The 13,123-nt window shown below is 40.7% G+C and overlaps 2 protein-coding genes across 4 annotated transcripts in view; both read right to left on the bottom strand.

The window, feature by feature from the left end:
* The window catches only part of tmem42a (transmembrane protein 42a), a 14,339-nt gene extending 13,999 nt beyond the window's left edge, over positions 1–340 (bottom strand). The window contains exon 1 of one of the 2 annotated variants that reach the window (XM_043719568.1): positions 92–340. In XM_043719568.1, the coding sequence (XP_043575503.1) occupies positions 92–253 (162 nt within the window). In that variant the 5' untranslated portion in view covers positions 254–340. The remainder of the gene's footprint in view (positions 1–91) is intronic. The other variant, XM_043719566.1, reaches the window with a different exon arrangement.
* A 4,923-nt stretch (positions 341–5,263) lies between these two features.
* The window catches only part of kif15 (kinesin family member 15), a 72,865-nt gene continuing 65,005 nt past the window's right edge, over positions 5,264–13,123 (bottom strand). The window contains exons 33-36 of one of the 2 annotated variants that reach the window (XM_043719564.1): positions 11,070–11,235; positions 10,519–10,650; positions 7,549–7,635; positions 5,264–5,868 (exon numbers count right to left, since the gene is read on the bottom strand). In XM_043719564.1, coding sequence (XP_043575499.1) covers positions 5,863–5,868; positions 7,549–7,635; positions 10,519–10,650; positions 11,070–11,235 — 391 coding nt within the window. In that variant the 3' untranslated portion in view covers positions 5,264–5,862. Of the gene's footprint in view, positions 7,636–10,518; positions 10,651–11,069; positions 11,236–13,123 lie in introns of both variants that reach the window. The other variant, XM_043719563.1, reaches the window with a different exon arrangement.

The raw sequence follows: 13,123 nt of genomic DNA, 5'->3' as shown, positions 1-13,123 counted from the left end.
CTCCCCATTGTCCCCAACTAACCCCCATTGTCCCTACCTTTCCACACAGACCCTTCCTATCCCCATTGCCCCCGCCCTGTCAGTTACTCACCCACTCGCCCATCCCCCGGTTTACTAGCTCCAGGACACTGTCGGCTCCGAGCGAGAACTTGGCTGCGGTGGAAGCCAGAGCCCCGAATAAACCGGCCGCCAGGGCCATCGCCGAAGCAGGGCCACTAACCGGCCCCGAGCCGCCAGCGGAGACCGCGGGCATCGCCTCAGATTCAAAATTTAAATTCCAACCGTCTCTACAACCGCCGGCCCCAACGTCACTTCCTGTAGTCACGCGGGCCGCCAATGGCGGATCACTGTTAATAACAATATATTTAATAGTTTACCTTGTCACTAATCTATTAGATAATACCCAGCTCTGATAATAACATACTCTATTCATACTTGACCTCTATCAATAATACTTCACCCTATGCCAATAACCTCTTTCCACCATTCATTATCCAATAATTAGTGCACCCAATAATATTATCAGCAATACTATTCATGATCGAATAACTCATACTTGATCCCTGCCAACAATTCTTAACTCTCTGTCCATAACAAAAGAACTGATAACTCACACCTGTGGTTTCCTTCCAAGCCAAAGATGTGAAAGTGAGGTGGATTGGCCATAATAAATTGCCCTGTAGTGTCTCGGGGTGTACAGGATTGTTGGGTTATCTGTGGGGTTCGTGAGGTTATAGGGATGGGGGGGATGGGAATCTGGATCTGGATGGGATATTCTTCTGAGATTGGTATAGACTTGGGCTGAATGGCCTCTTTCTGCACTGTATGGATTCCATGACAGAAACATTCTATGATATAAACTCACCCACTTTCCATAATTCATAAACTAATCTAAACCCTATCAATAATACATATTCATATGCAAGGTACCCAGCCTCTCTCCATAATCCAATAACTAACAGTTCAGCCAACATCCATGGTCTAATAACTAATACTTCACCCACGTCAATAATTCAGTAACTAAAAACTCATACCTCGTCCATGATCCAATTAGTAATATTTGACCCCATCAACAGAATACCACACCCTCTGTTTATGATCCAATAACTATTAGCTTACTTCACTGTCACCAGTAAGTCATCTAATATTTCACCCCTGCCAATAATTTAAGATTCCCACTGTAAATAATGCAACATCGAATAGTTCACCAGCCATTGCTTCGCTTCAATTTGAGATCAATAAAAGTACTTCTGTACATCACTGTATACCTGAGACTGCAACAAATTTTAAATAGCAGTTAATAAAAAAAACTTGCTCAGCATTAATTAACAGGTTCACTGCACCCAGTTTTAAGTTGACATTGATTGAGGATCTTTTGGCACCTCTAGAAGATCTGGGCTCAAGTCCCACTTGTCCCAGAGGAATAGCATTAAATGTACAAACAGCTTCATTAAATAAAGTGTGCATGGAGCACCCTCATGTGCCTTAGGAAAAGTGCTGATTATTACTAACCCAGAGCTGGAACTAGCAATGGTAGTGTCCCTACCCCTGAACCAGACAGCCCAGGTTCAAGTTCACTTGCTCCAAAGATGTTATAATATCTCTGAAAAATAGGTTAAAAGGGAACCACCAATGGTCTAATTTCCTGAATTGTACCAGCAGTTAGAAAACTGTCAAAAATCAATCAACACAAGACCTTCCTGGATTCAGAATGAACTTAATAAGAAAAGCTCTCTTGAGTTTTAAAATATACTTCAATGGGTATAAGATATTTACAGCACAGAAACATTCAACTCAACAGGGTCCACCTTAGTGTTTACACCCCACTCAAGTAAGAAGTGTTAAAGATTGATGAAAGCAGTGAACAATTGTTGATAATGGAGTCAAAAAGTGTGACGCTGGAAAAGCACAAGAGGTCAGGCAACATCCAAGGAGCTGGACAGAAGAGCAGAAGCCTTCCATCTCTCTTCATAGTCTATATGGATTTCAATGAGGTATTCAACAAGGTTCTGCATGGTAAGCTGGGTTAGATCACATGGAATCCAGGGAGAGCTGGCCATTCAGATGCAAAATTGGGTTGAAAGGAGGAGACACAAGGTGGTTGTAGAGGGTTGCTTTTTTGGACTAGAGGCCTGTGACTGGCAATGTGCCACAAGGAATCAGTGCTGGGTCCACTGCTTTTTGTCCTTGATGTTGTTTGGATGTGAATATAGAAGATATGGGTAGCAAATTTGTAGATGACACCAAAATTGGTGCTGTAGAAAAGAGTGAAGGTTATCTCAGAATACAACAGGACCTTGATCAGATGGTCCAATGAGTGGCAGATAGTTTAATCTAGATAAATGTGAGGTGTTGCATTTTGGTAAAGCAAATCCAAGAGGACACATACACTTAATAATAGAACCCTTGGAGGTGTTGCCAAACAGAGACCTTGGGGTACAGGTTCATAGTTCCTCAAAAGTGAAGTCGCAGGTTGACATGCTAGTGAAGGTGTTTGAAATGCTTGTCTTTATTGGTCAGTATATGGAGTATAGGAGTTGAGATGTCATGTTGTGGCTGTACAAGACCTTGCTTAGGCCACTTTTGGGATACGGAGTTCAATTCTGGTCTCCCTGCTATAGGAAAAATGTTGTGAAACTTGCAAGGGTTCAGAAACGATTTACAAGGATGTTGCCCGGATTGGAGGGTCTGAGCTATAGGGAGAGGCTGATTAGATTGGGGCTACATTCACTAGAGCATTGGAGGCTGAGGGGTGATCTTATAGAGGTTTATAAAATCATGAGGGGCGTGGATAGGGTGAATAGCCAAGGTCTTTTTCCTAGAGTAGCAGAGTCCAGAACTAGAGGGCATAGGCTTAAGGTGAGAGAGAAAGACTTTAAAGGAACCTAAGGGGCAACCTTTTCATGCAGAGGGTAGTGCTTATATGGAATGAGCTGCCAGAGGTGGTGGAGGAAGCTGGTACAATTACATTTAAAAGACATTTGGATGGGAATAGGAAGAGTTGAGGGATATGGGTCAAATGGGACTAGATTAATTTATGATATCTGGAGGGCATCGATGATTTGGACCGAAGGGCCTGTTTCTGTCTTGTACAATTGTGTAGCTCAAGTCTCTTCCCCATGCCCTTCATCTAAGCTCATCAGCATATCCTTCCATTGCTTTCATGTACCTATTTGCACATCTATTGAAGAAATCTTGTTATTTCACCTCAACTACTCCCTGTTGTAATGTGACTCACTATTGGGTTAAACAAGGTTTTCCTAAATTTCATATTAAATTTTAGTGACCATCTTACAGCCCCAGTTCCAATTTCTCATGTAAGTGGAAATATTTTCTCTGTGTAGAATGTGTTATGTTCTTTCATAATCTTGAAAAACTTCTGTAGTTTCCCTTTTTTTGCCAAGAACCACCAAGAGTCCATTATTTTCTTCCTGATAGGTCTGATTTAATTCAGAGTTTGTACCCAAACTCTTCTTCGCATGTGCTCCAATTCTTCCATATAAGAAGATTGTTCATTACTCCCAAAGAGCTCAGAGATGCTACATATAATTTAATCCTTTTAAAATTTAACTCAGTTTTTAAAAAAATTGATTTGCCTTTTTTTGAGTTTAAATATTTAAGAGTGATCTAATCAAGGCTTTACATGATAAAGGAGAAAGTGAGGTCTGCAGATGCTGGAGATCAGAGCTGAAAATGTGTTGCTGGAAAAGCGCAGCAAGTCAGGCACCATCCAGGGAACAGGAGAATCGACGTTTTGGGCATAAGCCCTTCTTCAGGAATGAGGAAAGTTTGTCCAGCAGGCTAAGATAAAAGGTAGGGAGGTGGGACTTGGGGGAGGGCACCTATCGCATTTCCGACACCCCTCTTCCAAGTCCCTCCTCCCTACCTTTTATCTTAGCCTGCTGGACAAACCTTCCTCATTCCTGAAGAAGGGCTTATGCCCGAAACGTTGATTCTCCTGTTCCCTGGATGCTGCCTGACCTGCTGCGCTTTTCCAGCAACACATTTACATGATAAAGGTTGAGGAAAGATAAAAGGTACATATGAAGAAATAAAATCTACTGATGGAGAAACCAGATAAAGGGCACATGATCTTAAAATCAAAACTATTTAGGAATGAAATTAGAAAGTAGCTTTGTGGCACAAGGGATAATAGAAATCTCAAATCTTCTTACCCCAAAAGGCCTTGGGTGATGGGTCAATTGAAACTCTCAAATCAGATTTTGAACACTTGAACAAAAAGGAAACCAAGTAATATAGAACAAAGACAGTCAAAATGGAACTGAGGGATACACCAATCATAATAGAATGACAGATCAGACTTGAGGCACTGAATGGCCCATTTGCATTTTTAACTTCCCAGCAAAAGAAAACCTGAGTAACTTGTAACTATACACAACTGCAAAATGAGGTACTCATTTACAGTTCCTTACATTGCAGTGGTTATTGCATGCAAAACTGCCAAGTGTTTGAGGAGAGGGAATGTCAGTGTGAATTGAGTTCTTTGGCTGTCAGTGGACAAAGATACTATAAGTAGAAATAGCTCTCTTCAATAAAAGGCAAACGCAACTATAGGAAACCTACGTTTGTACACAAATTCAATCCCAGCCTCCGATGTTCTTTCATGTGCGATCTGACTCCACCTTTTCAGGCATGTATATTACAGCAAGTTACAGCTTTAAGCAGTTTGCAACACTGTTGATTTAACATAAATATCTTGCATGTTGATTAAAAAGTTAATTATTTTCAAAACAAGGTAAAGATATCCAATCTTACTCATCTTTAATCAGTGAAATAAATAAGTCTTAAAATAGTTGTGAAACCTGGAAATGTTCATTTAGAGTTAGTACACTGTCATAAAGCTGTTCCTTTTCCCAGTCTTTTTTCCGAGGGTTCATAAAGCACTCCAGGCTCCGAAACAACTGGTTTGGTACAGAGATGAAAGCCTTTTTGTTTGCACATAAACAGATGAGACTTTGCCCCAAAACTTTCATGTTTTGAGAAGTAATCTTTACAAGTCAAGGGGCGTGGCCAGCTTTCTAGCTGAACAGTTCAGTCCTAGAAACTGAAGTTTAGCTTGAGTCAGTTCAGCAATGGGCTGTGTGAAAACAGGCTGCTAGACTCTTTCCTTCTGCCCTTCTAACTTCGACCTGTAAGCTTTAATATCATTTTTACTGTGTTTAAGGGGTTTGTTTGTTGGGACTGTTGTGCATATTCAGAACAGCATAATTAAGTCTAGTTTGGATAGACTGAGTTCTATAGGTGTACTTTATTCTGTTCTTGTGTTTCATTCCATAATTTTTCTCTGTTTTAAAACCTGGTAATCAACCCAGCTACTTACTCTTGGCAAGTATCACTGTACACTTACTGAAACAAATTGCAAAGTTATGGGCTGCCTGATTAAGAATGTTTTGAGTGGTCTGGTCTAGTCCATTACAATAGCAAAAATTAATTCTACATACAAACTCCATTCAGTTGGACACAACAAACAAAAGACAAGGTACATAACTTATAAAACTCATTTACAGTTTGAGCTGCCATTTTATTTACATTGTGTGATTAATAAAAATGGTGAATTGCTAGACTTAGTACACTCAGACTGCTTCTTTTTTATTCCATTTAGAAGTCTTTGCAGAAACTGGATCCCTTTCAATGTTCATCAACACTGTTTAGAATCTAGCATCTTACATCAGTCACAAATTATTCCAATAGCCTTGCACCATTAATGGCACAATTTAACATATTTTAAAACAAAATAACTGAGCTATTGTTGATTTCAGTTCTTGCCCAAATTTGCTTGCCAGGCCAAAACGCAGACATCCGACTTGCAAACGCAAAGACACATTACAGCCATACTCATCATTATTCCTTTAAAAATACAAGAAAATTTCATTTCAGAAGTTCATTTTTTAAAAAAAAAGGAATCAATATAATTTTATTGCATTCAGATTGGTCATATTTCATTGGCAATGTGTTGAAATGTGCGTCTCTTTCTTTTCCCGTAAGTACATACAATGTTAAGTATGTAAGTTAGCCACAAATCTTAAGATTCGCTAACATACAATGCTCTATTACTCCTCTAAGTACTTAACAATAATGTGCTTTGTTTTTGTTTCACCTACTAACAAATACCAACCAGGCAGCAAACATGAATCACACTCTTGCTTCCCTTCTCCATCATCAGAAGTGCTTGGCTCTATTTGGCATTGCTCCCACAGATAGTATAACCACAATACTAAACTTAGGGCAAAATCAATTGGGTAGATGCATGTACATCTGACTTAAGCGATTCATAAAAAAAATAGCTGTTCCTGGCTCCACATTGCATGGAATGAGAAATGTTATGAAATATGCTATTAAACCTTTTGCTCATTTAAATTTATCTGATGGAGGCGAACAATGCATCAGTTAGTTCACATAATTACTTGTTTGTTTCTGTAAGAGGTAGAAGGCATTTTTGTCTGTCATCAGTTCCCAAAATGACAGCACGATAATAACCTCACATTGTTTTAACATTTTTACACAATAATATTGAACTACATATACATACTTTCTGCTTCAGGAATATTAATTCTCAGCATCTTACTATTCTGATTTATTAATTTATGAAAATTAGTAGGTCCCAAACAGGTTCAAAACAGGGTGCTTTAATTAGCATTAAATTCTTGGATTTTGAGCAATAGGAGGAAAGAGGAAAGGAAACAGACTTTCTATCCTAGACTGCCATCTATAAATTTAGGCAGAACTTTCCCACACGCTCAGATATCAGACACCTATCCAGGGTTATGGAGAGCTACTAACTCTCATAATTATACACTTGCACCTATCATTTTCAGGAGGAGAAATAGAGTGAAATACAGGGAAAACCAGGCATGCCCAGTAAAACAGTGTATTTGCTTATGTCAGAAGTCAGTAAAACTATACTGAAAATTCAGGACTTGCAAGTTGGAGCACTGCAACAATCTGAAAATTATCACAGAAGTAGGAGGATGGAAGGTTACAGAGGTTACTGCAGTGACTCCCTGATAAATTTGATTTTGATTGTTTGCCGAGTCCGGACTGCAAGTTTGACTTTGACTTTACTTTGATTTGATCGAAATCTACTATGCAAGTTTAACATCTCTCCTCTCAAATCAAAAGAAAAATCCATTAACATGTAAAGATGCATAAAAGTAAAAATTACAATAAGTTTTGGTGAGTTTTGGTACCAATTCTAAATAAAGAATAGCTCATGACAATCTAATGGTGGCAAAATTTACAATGAACTGTTCATTGGATATGCAGACAGAGCTAAAGGTTGAGACTTCAGAGATATTTCAACAATTACTAATTGAAGTTAACAGTTTAAAAAAAACCTCTGGGAGGCAACTACACCCAAGTATGAAGTTCACAACAATCATTACTTAATCAATTTCAACTCAGCTTTTCATAAGGACAATATGATATGGTACTTCAAATCAGATTGCTGTTGACAGATTTTTAAAAAATCAAGTTTGATATGGTCCACTAGAACTCAAAATAGAAAAATAACATTTACACATTATTTACACAATTCTCAAGCAAAGGAAATTCATCTGGATCATTCTTCTTAAGTTCTTTCAGTTTCATGTTCTCCAATTTCAGCATGTTTACTTCCTAAAATAAAACAAATATTAAAAATGTAATATGCTAAAGCCATGAAATATATATCTTGAGCTGCAAGTGACAGTGGGGAGAGTGCTTTATATTGTCCTAGGATGGGAGCAGTTAAACTTGCCTCAAAGTGGATCTGAATGTACAACAGGAAAGTAGTTGTGAATGAATCTAAATTATTAAATCCACAGGAATATAAAAAAGCATGACTGAGAATAAGTGGTGTAGCCACAACATGTCATGCACAAGATCAGGTCAAGGGCTGGTTATAATGAAGTAACGATTGTCCTGCTTTCCCAAATACATCCACCATTTACAAAGTACAAATCAGAACTATTGTGGCATACTCTCCACTTGTCTGGATGAGTGCTGCTCCAACAAAACTCAAAAGGGCTTAATACCTTCCACCTTCAACATTCACATTCTTCATTGATTCACAGTGCCAGCAGTGTATACCACATTCCACAGCAACTCATCAAGTGGCACTTTTCAAATTTGTGCCCCTCATCATCTGGAAAAACTGGGTAGGGACACGGGCAGAACACAAACTACAGGTTCCTCTACAGGCCACATATCGACCTAACTTGGAAATATATCACCATTCCTTCACTGTCATGGGATCAAAATCCTAGAATCCCTCGCCAGCAGCATCGTGGGTATGCCTAGATTAGTTCAAGGTGTCAGTTCACCACCATCTTCTCAAAGGCAATTTGAATCTGACAAAATGATAGAACAAAAATATTAATCTATGATCGAATCAAGAAGTTAATCTTTGGAAAGGAAATCATAGAATCCCTACAGTGTGGAAACAGGCCATTCGGCCCTACAAGTCCACACTGACCCTCCGAAGAGGGACCCTCCCAGATCCATTCCCCTACTATTCTACAGTTACCCCTAACTAATGCACCTAACATACATGCACTTCCCTGAACACTATGGGCAATTTTAGCAAGGCCAATTCACCTAACCTCTGGAAAATGGAGCACCCGGAGGTAACCCATACAGACACGAGGAGAATGTGCAAACTCCACACAGAAAGTCGCCCAAAACTGGAATTGAACCCAGGTCCCTGGCGCTGAGGCGCAGAAGGGCTAACCACTGAGCCACTGTGCCGTCCTAAATGTGCACAATGGAGATAGGGGTAATGGTGATTAGTCAGAGAGGAGGGTGGAGCAGATAGGTGGGAAGGAAGACAGACAGGTAGGACCAGTCTTGAAGGTGGTGCTGAGTTGGAAGGCTGCAACTGGGATAAGTGGGGGGGGGGGGGGGGGGGGGGGGGGGGGGGGGGGGGGGAGGGGAAATGAGGAAACAGGTGAAATCCATATACATGCCGTGTGGTTGGAAAGTCCCAAGACGGAAGGTGAGGCGTTCTTCGTCCAGGTGTTGAGTAGTGAGGGAGGGATGATGGAGGACCTGCAGGTCTTTGGTGGAGGGGGAGGGAAGGAGTTGAAGTGTTCAGCCACGGAGCAGTGGGGTTGGTTGGTGAGGTGTGTCGGAGATGTTCTCTGAAGCACTCTGCAAGTAGGCATCCTGTCCCCTCAATGTAGAGGGGACTGCATTGGGAGCAGCAGATACAGTAAATGACATGTGTGGAAGTGCAGGTAAAATACTGATAGATGAGGAAGGCTCCTTTGAGGCTTTGGACAGAGATGAAGAGGGAGGTTTTGCAATTCCTGCAGTGGCAGGGGAAGGTGCCATGAGGGGAGGGTGGGTTGGTGGGGGGCATTGACCTGACAAGGGAGCTGCGGAGGGAATGGTTTTTACAGAAAGTGAATAAGGGTGGGGAAGGAAATATGTCTCTGGTGGTGGAGTCCGTTTGTAGGTGGCGGAAAATGATGCAATCTGCTCCACCCTCCTCTCTGACTTATCACGATTATTCCCACCTACATCTATCTATCGTACTCTCAGCTACCTTCCCCCCAGCCCCACCCCCCTCCCATTTATCTCTCCACACCCCCCCCCAGCTCAGCCTCATTCCTGATGAAGGGCTTTTGCCTGAAACGTCGATTCTCCTGTTCCCCAGATGCTGCCTGGCCTGCTGTGTCTTTCCAGCACCACACTGACCTCGGATGATACAAAAGTCGGAGGAGTTGTTGACAGTGAGGAAGGATGTGGCAGGTTACAGCAGGAAAACTAATACAGACATGGAATGTCTGTCGGTATTTCTCTTGCTCCAGGGTGACCTTGTCAGCATTTCACTTGCTTTGTCTGGTGGGTGTCAGTATTTAAGTCTGTCCTCAGGGAGTGTGTGAATAGTGCACTTCCTCACAATAGTGAGTGAATCGGTATTTCTGTGTGGTGTGTGACTGTAGGACAATTTCAAAATATGCAGATACTAAACCTGGAAGAATTATAATGTTTGTGATGGACAGTGTGGAACTCCAACAGGACAGTGACACATTGGTGTAGTTTTCAGGTTTATGGCAGATGAGGATTAATGCAGAGCAGTGTGAGGTGATGCACTTCGGTAGGAAGGACATTGAAATACAGTATAAAACAGGCTGTAAGGTTAGCAGTGGTGGACTCTCCCTCTTTATGGGCATTTAGGCGGGCATTGGATAGGTATATGGAGGATAGTGGGTTAGTATAGGTTAGGTGGGCTTGGATCGGCGCAACATCGAGGGCCAAAGGGCCTGTACTGCGCTGTATTCGTCTATGTTCTATGTACTCTAGTCAGTCAATGTCTTCATAGAAGTTGGGAAGTGTATATGAGAAAAAAAAACATGATTGTAATTTGCCCAATAGGAATTGGAATGGAGAAAGAGAAGAAAAATCATATGAAACAGCTTATTTATTGTGCTCATTGTGCGACTTCCAACAGAACAAGAATATTGCCCAGACAAAATCTAACAAAGATAAGATTTCCTGTGGTTTTAAAAATCATACCTCGAGAAGACGAACATTTTCCTTCTTGACTTTAACCAAATGCTGTATTTTTTGTTGCAAGTTCTGATGTCCAACTAATTTGCCATTCTCTTCAGTCAGGCTGGCCACTTGTTCCCTAAGAGTTTCAACCTCCTGCAATTTAACAATAGAGAATTAATAAAACTTCTTTATGAAAAAGATGGTGTGCCATGCTTCTGAACTTGGGCATCTGGCTACAAACTAAATCTACAAGGAACCAAAACAGTTTCTTGTAATCTGGTTTTAAGAATACTATATGAACAGAGATTTTAAAGTTGATAGGTGAGAAGAACTCAATCTTACTGGGCATGGGTCTGCATGGAAAAACAGAAGTTAATTTGCCATCTCACTTAGAAAAGTCACAAAAGGTGACCTGTGCACAAAATGAAGTTGGGAATGGAAAAATGCAAGGTCAGAAAATGATTAGTTTTCTGAAGATTATGACAGTGTACAAAGTTATCTTATTACTCTCCATTATTTAAATGGGGCCCACTCTTTATGCTCTCAACTTGACAAATTTGTTCATTCATTACCCAAATAAGTTTCTCTTTCTCTTCACAAGCAGATTCGAGTGCTGACCGAAACTCTTCTTTATCAGTGAAAGCTTTTGCTTCTAAACTTCTGGTCCGCTCCACTTCTTCCTGGAACCCTTTAATTGACGACTGAATAGTTTCTAGTGTTGATCTTTTCTCGGTTAGTCTATAGATGGAAGCGATTTGTATTTACAATTTAGTAAGTGTAATTGCCAGGGCTACATTAACTTTTGAAGTCTTTTTAAACAAAAGCAAAGTTTGCACTGTATATAAAGCTATTTTGCCAAGTTATTTCTTTAATCTTTTTCAGACTTGTGTACTTAATTTTCTTAAAAAAAAAGACATGAAAGGACCCTCTTTGCAGTGATATAAGCAGAGAACAGAACTAAGTGGACAATTTTTTTTATAGATAAATGCATCATTTCACCTTGTACAATATAGACACAATCGAATACACAACTCTTAAGTACCAAAATCAATCTCAGCTGGAGAAGCAGCCAGTTGAGCCCCTCTGTTGTGGGTTAGAAGAATTGGTGGCAGGGAAAAAAAAAAAATTAACCATGGTTTGCTCACAAATCATATCTAAATAAATCCATGCATGTGCAGGAAGTAGGGTTTGTGAGGCCTTAATGGTCAATAGAAACAAAAAAAAACTGCATGTGCTGGAATCCAAGATAAAGAAGTAGGAGGCTAGAATAACACAGCAAGCCAGGCTAGCTGGTGGATTCTGCATTGGATATAGCATAGTACAGCCTGGCTTGCTGTGTTCTTCCAGCCTCCTGCTTGCCTACCTCAGTGGTCAATAGGCATTCTGATGCTCAAAGTGAATGGTTAAGATATACTTAGCCAGATAAAAGTTATATCTTAGAAAGAATCAACACCAGACCGTCAGAAATGAAAAGAGCAAAATAGCTGGGGAAACATACCATCCATCTTAAAACAGAATTATCATGGAACATGGAGAGAAATAGCTATCAGGAAATCTTTAAAAATACTCAACAATTACCAAAACACCTTTGTAAAAAGGATCTTTTCCATTATCAATTATTTGTTCATTGTTGGTTAGGCCACCCTTAATTGCTCTGGGGAAGAAGGTGGTAAGCTGCCTTCTTGAATTGTTTCACTCCTCAGGTTGCAGGGACACCTGCTGTTAGGAGCTATTAAGAATGCCGTTAGGAAACGAGTTCCAGGATGTTGATCAACAATAGTGATGGATTAGTGACATGGTTCCTGGTCAGGATGATGCGTGGAGGTTAATTTGCATACATCAGGTACCCTTGGCCATGTACTCACATTTACCAGATGCTGCCAAAGAAGTCTTGATGAATTGCTGTAATTATAAAGGAGTTTTAAAGCTTGATTGCACCCTCTTATCCATATACAAGAGGGAAACATATTTTCCCATGCTCCAGTGTGCCTAGTTTCACCTCAACAGCCTCCTTATCCAAAAATCAGTCCAACAGACAGGTTTTGCTTCCAGGTAGGCAATGAACATGACTATGGAGGAGACTGCAGGACCTAGTCAGTCTTATATCTAAGAGGCGCTGAGCAGGCACCCTCCTTCTCCCAAAGACTGTCCATACCTTGCTGGAGCTGCCAATTTATTGAGTCACAGAAAGCCCAGTCCACAGTTAAGCCTATTAAGCAAGTTAAATCAAATGATTTCCGCTTTAGCGTATTTAAAAATGCCAACGTGGTCCTTTTCTCAGAATAAGCTACAGGTTTGAGATGAGGAGGAAGAGGAGAAAGTGAGGTCTGCAGATGCTGGAGATCAAAGTTGAAACTTTATTGCTGGAACAGCACAGCAGGTCAGGCAGCATCCAGGGAACAGGAGATTCGACGTTTCGGGCACAGGCCCTTCTTCAGGAATGAGCAGAGAGTGTTCAGCAGGAGAAGATAAAAGGTAGGGAGGAGGGACTTGGAGGAGGGGAGTTGGAAATGTGATAGGTGGAAAGAGGTCAAGGTGAGGGTGATAGGTCAGAGGCTGGAGATCAGAGCTGAAAATGTGTTGCTGGAAAAGCGCAGCAGGTCAGGCAGCATCCAGGGAACAGGTG

The sequence above is a fragment of the Chiloscyllium plagiosum genome, chromosome 29 (assembly GCF_004010195.1).
Source record: "Chiloscyllium plagiosum isolate BGI_BamShark_2017 chromosome 29, ASM401019v2, whole genome shotgun sequence".
Classification (NCBI taxonomy): domain Eukaryota; kingdom Metazoa; phylum Chordata; class Chondrichthyes; order Orectolobiformes; family Hemiscylliidae; genus Chiloscyllium; species Chiloscyllium plagiosum.
Note: the sequence above shows the minus strand (reverse complement) of the source record. Positions and strands in the feature narration are given on the sequence as shown.